At 36.0% G+C, this 11,460-nt stretch overlaps 1 protein-coding gene across 1 annotated transcript; it reads left to right on the plus strand.

The window, feature by feature from the left end:
* Positions 1-1,003: 1,003 nt before the first annotated feature.
* LOC137822035 (aldehyde oxidase GLOX) lies at positions 1,004-3,090 on the plus strand. The gene has a single exon (XM_068626920.2). The coding sequence runs from the start codon at positions 1,287-1,289 to the stop codon at positions 2,931-2,933; it is 1,647 nt and encodes a 548-aa protein (XP_068483021.2). The 5' UTR covers positions 1,004-1,286; the 3' UTR covers positions 2,934-3,090.
* The last annotated feature ends 8,370 nt before the right edge of the window (positions 3,091-11,460 follow it).

Genomic DNA, 11,460 nt, shown 5'->3' on the forward strand with positions numbered 1-11,460 from the left:
ATCTACACTGATGGTAAGACCGGTGTAAAATGTCTCCTAAAAACGTTGTAAAATCCCTTTTCTACACTAGTGACTCTTTTCTCTACTTCCCCTCACTCACTTTGTTTCCTCCACTCTCAAATGAGTAACTTTCTCAAAAAAAATTCATAAGACACTACAACTGTAAACCTACCCACATTTTGTTTTATGCGTTATCCACATGGCGTGTGTTGTTTATTTCTTCATTATTTTTCTCCTAAATCCTTTTTCTTTTTATTAAAGACTCAAATGTTCTTTTTTTTCTTATCAAGAGCACTAAAATTATTGTTTTATAAACATTAACCATTCACTACTAATTTTTTTGTCTAAAAAAACAATTTTTTAAGCCCTTAAAACTAAAAAGGAAATAAATGTTTTATTAAATTTATTTGCATGTTTCTTTTCGTTCTCAATCTTATTAAAAGTTGGAAGTTATCCATAGAAGTAAAGAAGGTATAAAGATGAAGATAGAAACAAAAGTGTTTATTTATTCTCATTGACTCTTTTATACGAAAGAAAGAGATAACTATTGCAGATGATGCAATGATATATTTATATTTGTTGATATCTAACATTATTAATCACATAAATCTTATTAAATATATAATTGATACATATAACTTTTTTATTTAATTTTTAATATTAAACCTAATTATATATAAATAATAAAATAAAAAATCTAATACCGAGACGTATCACCTAATTTCCGCTAGGGATTGTAAAGTTTTTAAGGGCGCAAAAAGTATTAGTTTCCCATTTTAACTAATGGACAAAACTTCTTGGAATTCATTTCAGACTACAGATATGTTTGGCAATGATTCGACAACTCAAATCTTGGCTTCTTGAGTTTCACTTTCCTTCCACAACTTGTCCAAAAACAAGTTTCAAAAGTGGAAATAAAAGCCCAACCAAATAAGCCACTGCAAGCTGCAGCTACCGGTCTTTTCACTAACCTCTTCTTCAAAAGTAAAAAAGAAGAATCCTGTACCAAAACAAAGAAAGAAAACAAGTTCTAGCCGTAAAAATGTAACTGATTTTGAGGTGAAAAAAAACTTATCTAGAAAGGAGAAAGAAGATAACAGTATCCCACGCGTTGCCTTGCGTGTGGGAGAAGTATTTCCCAGATTCTCTATCATTCATCTTCAAGTCTTGGTAGCAGAGGTATTTAAAGCCCATAGCAGCCACACCATACTGCACTGCACCTCATCTCCCTCCCCCCCACCACTTTATCACTCTTCACTATTCTCCAAGCCACCAAACCCACACCAATGACCCCTTCACTTTCCCTCCATATTATTCCTCTCCTCATTTTTCACATCCTCCTCCTAGCACCGCCTTCGCCGGCGGAAGCCGGCAATGGACAGTGGCACCTCCTTCAAGAAAGCATCGGCATTGTCGGCATGCACATGCAGCTCCTCCACAACGACCGCGTCGTCATACTAGACCGCACTGACTTTGGATTCTCCAACCTAAGCCTCCCCAACGGAAGATGCCGCAACAACCCAAATGAGATGGTCGTCAAAACTGACTGCACCGCACACTCCATCGAATACGACGTCGCAGTCAACAAATTCCGCTCCCTCTTCGTCAAAACCAACGTCTGGTGCTCCTCCGGGTCGGTTTCTCCCGACGGAACATTAGTCCAAACCGGTGGATTCAACGACGGAGACCGCGCAGTCAGAGCCCTCACTCCGTGCCGGACGTGCGACTGGCGCGAAGTTGACAACGGACTCTCAGCACGAAGATGGTACGCCACCAATCACATCCTGCCAGATGGACGACAAATAATAATCGGCGGAAGAAGGCAATTCAACTACGAGTTTTACCCCAAGACACAATCCACGGCTAAGAACACTTACAGTTTACCTTTTCTCGTTCAAACAAACGACGCCTCCGCGGAAAATAATCTCTACCCCTTTGTTTTCTTAAACGTCGATGGCAACCTTTTCATCTTCGCAAACAACCGCGCTATCTTATTCGATTACAATAAGAACAGTGTCGTCACAACCTACCCTCAAATACCCGGTGGAGATCCACGGTGCTATCCCAGTACCGGTTCCGCGGTTTTGCTTCCGTTGAAGAATCTTCGAGAATCGAAAGTGGAAGCTGAGGTTTTAATTTGCGGCGGAGCCCCGAGAGGGGCTTTTACGGATTCCCTCTCAGGTCGGTTTACCGGCGCTTTAAAAACGTGCGCTAGGATTAAAATAACCGACCCGAAGCCGAGTTGGGTGATGGAAACCATGCCCGGTGGGAGAGTCATGAGTGACATGGTGTTACTCCCAAACGGCGACGTTTTAATCGTCAATGGAGCTTCAGTAGGGACTGCGGGCTGGGAATTGGGGCGCAACCCGGTATTGAATCCGTTTCTCTATAAACCGAGTAATCGGATCGGATCGAGATTTGAGCTCCAAAACCCGTCCAGTATTCCGCGAATGTACCACTCCAGTGCCGTTTTGCTTCGCGACGGTCGCGTTCTTGTGGCTGGGAGCAATCCTCACACGTATTACAATTTCACCAACGTAATGTTCCCAACGGAATTACGGTTGGAAGCGTTTTCTCCTGCTTATCTTGAGCCCGGATTCTCTAACGTGCGTCCCACAATAGTGTCCCCTTCATCCCAAACAAAAGTGAAGTACGGTGAGACATTGAAGGTTGGATTTGAGGTGATCGCGAGTTTGAATAACGACTCAGTGTCGGTTACGATGTTGGCGCCGCCTTTTGCCACGCACTCGTTCTCCATGAATCAGAGGCTGTTGGTTCTGGAGCCGCAAAATTTGAGCAAGGTTGGGGAATCGACGTACGAGGTTGAAGTTACGGCGCCGGGTTCCAGTGTTCTTGCACCACCGGGTTTCTATCTGCTATTTGTGGTCCATCGAGAAATTCCAAGCCATGGCATTTGGGTTCGAATGGTGTGAATTTTCGTCCTTCATTCTTAGTATTTGTGTTTTCTTCTTTTATTTGAGTTATTTGTTTCTGTGAATGGCAGGGAAAGAGCAGATTTGTTGGTGGGCATTTACTAGCTGTAAGATATGAGCAAATAAAATTCAAATAAAATTATTTATATTGTTTATAGATTTTTCTTTAAAAAAGTGATAGTTTGACGTCATACAAGAACAAATATTCTCACTTTACATCCATATAATAATGTATTAATAATTTAGATTTAAAATATAAAAGAAATATAATTAAAATAATAATATATTGAACTATATGCTGTTTTTTTTTCAATGAATAAATTAAATAATTAAGACATTTTAGAGTGTCTTAATCCTTTTACATTAAAAAGTATTTTATCAACTTCGTTAATATTAAACAGTAAAATAAATATTATAAAAAGCTCATCTCCTAACGATACTTCAAACGAAATTATTTATGTTGTCTTTCTATTACCTTCTTCAGTCAGATTCATAGATTATTTATTCAGTCAGATTCTTAGATTATTAAATCAGTTTATCTTTATGTTAATCAAAGTATGAGTACTCTTTTTTCTTTTCAATTTTTACACATTTCTAATGTAAACTATCCTTCATTTCTCTTGGAAAGCTATTCAAAACTTTCAGTCTCTTGTGAAAATGATGTGCTATATATTTTAAAGTTGTTTACAGGAAAATATGGAGAAAGAAAATGAAAAGGAGAATGATAAATTAGAAATGTCAATGTTTTTTTATCTGAGAGTGAACAAAATGATAGAATTTATTTTTAATGGCTCACGAGAACAAAAATCTCTTTAACGAAGTACTTTTTTTAATAAAAAAATTTATTTTAGAAAATAATGAGTAAAGGATTAAATTTATATTTACTAAAGTTTAATATGGCATCCCTTCTTTTAAGAAGGTGGAAAGAAACTTGAAGTTTCTTTTCTTTTATCCATTAAAATAATACATTTTCTTATCTATTTCACATCTTCCCCTTCCTATCTTTTTATTTATTTCTTCTTCTTTATTTCATTCACAATACAAATAAAAAATCACGCAAATTTAATTTTGAAACATTACGCTAAAAAAGTTTATACCGGAAATCAGTTTAATTTGGATATAATGTTTAATATAATCTATACTTATATATAAATAAGATTTTTTATTATAATTATTTTTTTTACACAAATATTTTCTGGTTCTACACTTATTTAATATATTTCATTTTATTAGTATAATAGAGTATTTTACCATTTCATATGAATTACTTAAAAATTAAATTATTGTTTAATTTTTTAAATTAATATTAATGTTGCAAACTAACTTTTTCATTCTTTTCTTAATTTCTTATTTTAAGACAACAACAGGAAGAGAGAGAGTATACTGTATGGACAATAAAGGGCCCAGACTGTAGCTTGGCATAGAATGGTTGGTGTGCAGGCGATGCTCCAATGTCCACAAGTCTCCTTCTCCCAACGCTGGTAATTGGTCGACCGGGGTACCTGCGATTGCACTCTGACGCTCAAGTCAATGCTTAGTTTAGGGATGTGTGTTATGGTGGGATCTGAAAAACGTACCTCTCTCATTTTTCCAACCCCCTTTATATGAGTTTGTTCCCAATCTCCATCCGTTACACCTTGGAGATATTGCATCCCTGCTTATTCAATGTTAATGATCACTATTAATGATGTTCGTTATTTATTTAATGCTCATGATGGCTATTAATGATGCTCATTATTTATTCAATGCTAATGGTAACTGTTGCTAACACCTGTTACTTATGATGCTCTTTATGTCATTACTTGTTTCATATGGTCGATGTCAGGATCGTCTGGTACTGACCGTACACTTGCCCCAGACTCGAAGAGAATGTTTTCTGAAGAGTCAAACAATTGGCAGGAATCCCGAGGTGAGATGTGACCGTTTGAAAGCATTTAATGCCAAGCAGAGAAGTGACACTTGCTTTTGAGAAAAAATTGTCATCCTGGTATGCATTGTTTCATCATATGAGATCGACGGTGGCGATCTCATGTCATTTCGTATGCCGAGTAGCGTGAACCATTGGATGATGTGGAATTTGACGGTGCAGACTCGCGTGAAGATCGCTATAAATAGGAGCTTCTTGGACTGTTAGGGGTTGCAAGTTGAAAAGTTTCATTGAGTTTTCCGAGTGCCAACCTAACTTGGTACCTGGCCGACCTAGCTATTTTGTCTTCTCTATCTTGTATCCGACCAAGGTTAGTAATGTATTCGTCTTCCTCCAACTCTTATGATAGTATAATTCATGTTGAGTCCTCTGTTACACGTAATGTGTCTAATGGTGAGAAAAAGGGGATGATGCGAGTCAGTCTACGGACGGTCCAAGCTATGATTGGGTCAATCCGTCTGTCTTGAAAATTCCAACCAAGTTTAGGGATTCTAATTTTTTAGATCAGTTTTTAACTACCACTTCTTTCATCAACCCGACTATCCGACCAATGCGATAATGGCAGATATTTGTGGTCATACCGACCGGGTGTATCACGATCGGGAAAATGCACCACAAGATTTTTTTTCTTTGTAAATAACACTTTCTTCTCCAACCTGCATATAACCTTACCCTTTGACGATTTTACCATGGGGGTCCTTCGGATCCTTAATATAGCTCTTATTCAATTACAACCTAACTCGTGGACGATCCTTTCGGTGTTCTGAGTCCTTTGCGACCTTTTCCAACTTATCCCTACACCCCAATCTTTTCTATTTTATTATAACACTCATCCCAATATTTCTGTGAGTTGGTTGTCCTTATCAAGTCGACCAGGGAATGTTCGGTTCGCAGCCTTCACCACGTCGTACAAAAAATTTAAAGAAAATAATTTTAAAAATTTTGTGGAGCCAGACGGTTGTGACTATTTCTATGTGTAGTGTGCTTTCTGGATGAACCCGACCTTTAACAATTTTTCGACTTCTTTTCGAGCGGCCTCATGCCTTTCTTCGCCGAGCTTTCTTTTCTTTTGAGTGATTGGTCTAGCCTCTTTGTAAATGAAAAGGCGGTGTATGATGACATTGGGACTCACCCTGGGATGTCGGCAGTCATCCAGGCAAAGAGATCAGCATTATTCATCAACATTTTGCTAATTGACCGTCGATCATCTGGTTTCAAGGATGACCCAATATATGTTTTACGTTTGTCATCACCGAGGGGAAGAGGTTGGAGATCTTCGCCCTCTTCCATATGTGCATCGTCAAGTCGAGGATTCAGATCTACCAGCGCCACCATGTGATCCATCGTCTCTCTTCTTGTAGGTTCTCGGGCGCCTGGCCTCCCCCGTTCTAGAGATAGGCACTGCGGTGAAGTTTTGTATACCGTCTGGTAGGTTCGACTTTTAGGCTTCCGACATAGCATTCGTGCACGACCTTTTGATCCACGTGGACTGTGACAATGTCTCCAATTGCGGATGAAAATTTCATGGCTAAGTGAGGGGTGGAGACTATTGCCTTGAGGCGGTTTATGGACGACTAACCCAATAGTATCTTGTATTAGGTGTTGGCATTTACTAACAAGTATCGGATCTGTTGAAGAAGATCCTTTGATGTCTCCAAATCCAAGAGGAAAGTTTGAAGACCTTGTTATTGGGTGTGTGTGTGTTGTCTAATTGTTTGAAACTTGTTAATTCACTCCTTAAGTTTATCCAAGTTCATTTGAATCTTTAACCTTTTGAAAAGATGAGTTTTCTAAAATGTTGTTAAAATTTCAACAGGTTGTTTTACCTTAACAGTTTTTGAAAAGCTTGACTTTGTTGTCAAGGCAATTCAACCGATTGTTTCGACAAAATAATCGATTGTTTTCCTGAAAACCTTAACAGAATTCTGTTAAGTGGTTTTAATGTTTTAAATGATCCTAACTAACTTGGCTCCTTTATTAAATGCTTTTGATCACTTGGTGGGTCTATATAACGGTGGTTTTACGCTCCTAATCTTGGAGTAAGAGAAAGAGTTTATCAAAACAGTTTTTCCAAGATTTGAAAAAGCTTTGGATCATTCTTAAGTGTGTGAAATAGGATTGGATTGTAATTCTGAACTTTAAGCTTTGTAATACCTAGGTGTATTCTATTCCCTTCTTCCTTAATTACCGTATTTCTGTAGTTGTGTTGCCAAGGAGTGTTGTGTGTTCTTGAGGGGTTCAAGATCAACACTCTTGGTGTGGTTTGCCAAAGGTAGTGTGTTTCTTGAGGGGTTCAAGGTCACTACTTTGGTGTGTGGTGTTTGTAATCTAGTTTTGATTGCATAGTGGAATACCCAATGGTTTCTGGGGACTGGATGTAGGTCTTAGTGTAAGAGTGAACTGATGACTTTTTACGGCAAGTGCACCGCGTTTGTCAGAAGTAATAATTGTCCCTAAGGACGGATATCGATCCCACAAAGAACAGTGAATTATCGAGTACAATATTCGCTAAATATAACAACAGAACAATAAAAAAGAGTTTGAAGTGATTATGTTGGCACTGATCAATAAGAAAACAAACAAAGAATTAGTTGCTTCAATTGGAAAAATTGGGATTAAGTTTCATCTCTCTCACTCTCATGTATTTTGATTAGCATGTTAATATTAAGTTCTTTAATTGAAATTGATGCCCGTATAAAAATCATTTATATCGATTCCTCGCATATAAAATCCTTAAGAATGTTCCCTAACTATCGATCCCTCGCATACTTATAAGAACAACTTAGAACGAAGCTCAGACGTTTAATAGCAATTAACATTTCAAGTCTATTCCTAGCACTCAAATATGTTAAGTATTGTTGTTTAGGTCCGAACCCTAAAAATACCTCCCGGTCAGATTTAAGATTCTCAATTTGTCACGGAGAATTAAAAGTAAAACAACAATACCAATAATCAATCAAGAACTGAATATTAATATATAAAATATCACCTCAATACATAAGAGTTTGAGTAGATTACTCCCAATCCCAAAGGGTAGAATTAGCCACGCATACTTCTATCACCTTCCATTCTCCCAATTGGGTTACAATTCACTCTATGGTGTTTTCCTCTCAATCTGGCACACTAAGGTTGAGCCTCTAGCCCTCTATTTATCCTAGTTTTCTAGGGTTAGGTTGTTTCCTATGTTGCGCTAATGGGCTAAATGATAAAACATAAAAAGGCCCAATCTTTCTTTCTTTCTTTTTTTCTTTCATTTTGGGACCTTCTATCTTTATCTTTTTGGCTCAAATCATTCATCTTTAATCCAAATCTCCATTCTTCCTTAGAAATCTGCAATTAACACCAAATTTGGGAATAAAATACTCTTATTCAAATAAAGATCATAAAAAATGTAAAAAGGTATAAATTCATAAATTAGGGATTATTTTATATGTAAATTAGCAATAAATCCTCATAAGTGCCTATATTTTAATATGAAATATTACTGAAATTAGACACTTATCACTCTCCCCAACTTAGAATCTTGCTTGTCCTCAAGCAAAGTAAATGAATATATTTGAATTTAAATATCAAACAGCTTAATTCACTAAACAACAGATCAAATTAGAAACTTATGATGCTTCCAAATTCAAATATAGAAAATTATAGACACAAGGAATATTTCCAGGATCAAATCAAAACAAATAAATGACAATTCATCAAGGAATATCTTCTCATATGCTCACGGGTAAGTGTTTCTCTCTATTTTCACTGAATCATAACAAATCACAGTTGCTTTTCATTTCATCTTCAAATCACAAACATATTAGAAACATGAATCTTGAGGTCTTTTCCAGGGTTGTAATGAGGCTGGGCTTCCAAAAAATATTGGTTTTTCTTAGATAACAAAATGCACATCTTAAAGAAGAAGAACATACCTACAATTCAATTATAGAGAACATATATGTTATCTAGTTACCACTTTCTTTCGATGTCACCTTTTTCCCCATTTTCTTTCTTTTCATGATTTTCATGAATTTTTTATCTTTTTTTTTTATTTCTTTTTGTTCTTCTGTTTCTCTCTTTTTTTTCAATAATAGGAAAAGATTCTTCCTATTTTCAACTTTTTGAACTTTCAAAATCAGAACCAACCATTCCCTTTTCTATATGTATTGCATCTATATTCTCCTTCCTTAGACATGCTAAAGGGTAGAAAATTATATCAATAAAGGTTAAGGTGCAATATTAACAAAAAATTTCTTAGCCCAAAGGGGATATAAAAAAAAATGGAATTCTAATATAAAGGTTGGCTTTTTGGCCCTGGCTCTTAATTAACACAAACAAATGCCTCAATCATCTTCATGCTCTTTTATGATGCAACAAAAATAAAAATTAAGCAACCACAACTGTCAAATCATCAGTAAAACTCTCAAAACTGTTTAAGGTTCACACACTCACTTGGTTTAAATGGTCTCATTCCTTTTTGTCTTGTCATTATCTGTCCTAATCAATCATCCTGTTAAATTTTCATGTATCATAATTTTAACTACATTTGAATAGGGATTCAATCATATTTTCTTTTCTAACCTGTGTCTAATTCATCTCACTACTTAATATTTAAACACAAATTCTTTTTTCCACAATTCAAAATTAATATTCTAGTTCTTTTTAATTTGAAAAAAAAAATAAACTAGAAAACAAACAAATTAAAACTGAAATTTAGTCAAGAAAGATAATTCAAGACTTAAAATTACCAAACTAATAAAACAGGAAATTTATTCAAAATAAGCAATAAAAACAAACCAAACAAATAAGCAAATAAACAGAAAACAAAATAACCGAAAAATAAAATAAGAAAAAATCCAAATAACTGAAAAGAAAAGAGAATTAGAGAGATAAAACCATATTTTTGTTCAATCCTCTATTCTTAAGAAGTCATCCAGCATTTTGTTAAAATTTTTATCTACAGTCTTGCTTCATTTGCTGGATCTGCCCCCCTGAATAATAGAACCTGTCCCCAGGTCAAAAATACATAACCTGCAAAATGATGAGGAGGCATATAGGATTTTTTTTTTATTATTCTTATTTTTTTTTTATTTTTTATTTTTTAAATAAAATCAGCAAAGGTAATAAAACAACATAAAACTAAAATGTGGACTGGGTTGCCTCCCAGTAAGCGCTCGTTTAGCGTCATCTAGCTTGACGCCTGTTTATTTCAAGGTGGAATATCTCTGTGATCCATCCTTCTGTACACATTCTTCCCCTGCATTAAAATTTTTAAGACCATTAAAAAGATTTAAAGTTACCTCCTCATCTTGAGTTCTAACTTGAAGTTCTCCTTTGTCGACATCAACTATGATTCTAGCAGTCTTCATAAAGGGTCTTCCAAGTATCAAGGGAACCTCCTCATCTTCTTTCATGTCCATCACAACAAAATCCACAGGAAATATGAATTTATCCACCTTGACGAGAACATCTTCAACCACACCATATGGATACTTGGTTACTTGATCAGCTAACTTTAAAGTCATCTTGGTGGGTTTAATCTCCAAATCACCTATTTTCTTCAGCATTGGCAAAGGAATTATATTTACGCTTGCTCCCAAATCTAATAAAGCATTGGCTACTAATAAAGCACCTATAGACACGGGAAGGTTAAAACTCCCTGGGTCCTTGAATTTTTTAGGCAAGCCTTTTTGAATAATGACACTGTATCTATCCTCCAGATCTATATTTTTTTCTTCAATATAGCTCCTAATCTTTCGAAATCTTTCAAATGTTGAATCTTGCTTCAAATTTCCTGCAAAATAATTTTTAGGGAGCAATTTATCAAAGAATTTTCTTTCCTTCTCGCTTTTTGAAGGAGAATGAGGATATGATAAATCTTTTTCAAAAACTCCTCTCTTCTTATTTTCACTTTTCTTCTTTATTTTTTCCTCCTCACTTCTCTCTTTCTCATCTCTCTTCCCCTCTATCTCATCTTTTTCTTCTTTTTCAGCCACTACATTATCGCAATGCTATTTTGAATTGGTTTGCCTATTGACTGAAAACTGGCCACTTTGTTCCTCCACAATTTGTGAAATTTGTTTGGTCAGCTGTCTCATCTGGATCTCTATACTCCTAATCATGGCCATGCTATTGTCCTGCGCTCTCACAATATTGTCCTGCGCGCTCACAATCTTTGTCAGAGCGTCTTCAACTTTATTCATTCTTTCAAGCATGGATGGATCCTCAACTTCAGGTGAATTGTTCTGATAAAAACAGTGACCATTAGGATGAACACCTCCACAAAAATCACACCTGATTGACTGACTTTGGCTTTGAGATGAATGAACAACATATAATTGTTGGGGCAATTTAGCCATTTGTGCAGTTAGTTGCTCAATCTGCTGTGTCAGAATCTTATTTTTAGCCAAGAGTGCATTTTCTAACAACCCTTTATTCTGAAGATCTTGTCCATCATGTTGGGCTTTATAATCAGTTGATGCCAATGCATCAATAATTATTGTCGCTTGTTCTACATCAAGGGTCATCATTGTGCCACCAGCTGCAGCATCTAGGAGCATCTTTATGTCAGATCTAAGACCATTCAGGAATATGCTCAGTTGAGAAATATCTTCA

This window comes from Phaseolus vulgaris, chromosome 9 (assembly GCF_051622355.1).
Source record: "Phaseolus vulgaris cultivar YP4 chromosome 9, ASM5162235v1, whole genome shotgun sequence".
NCBI classification, from domain to species: Eukaryota; Viridiplantae; Streptophyta; class Magnoliopsida; order Fabales; family Fabaceae; genus Phaseolus; species Phaseolus vulgaris.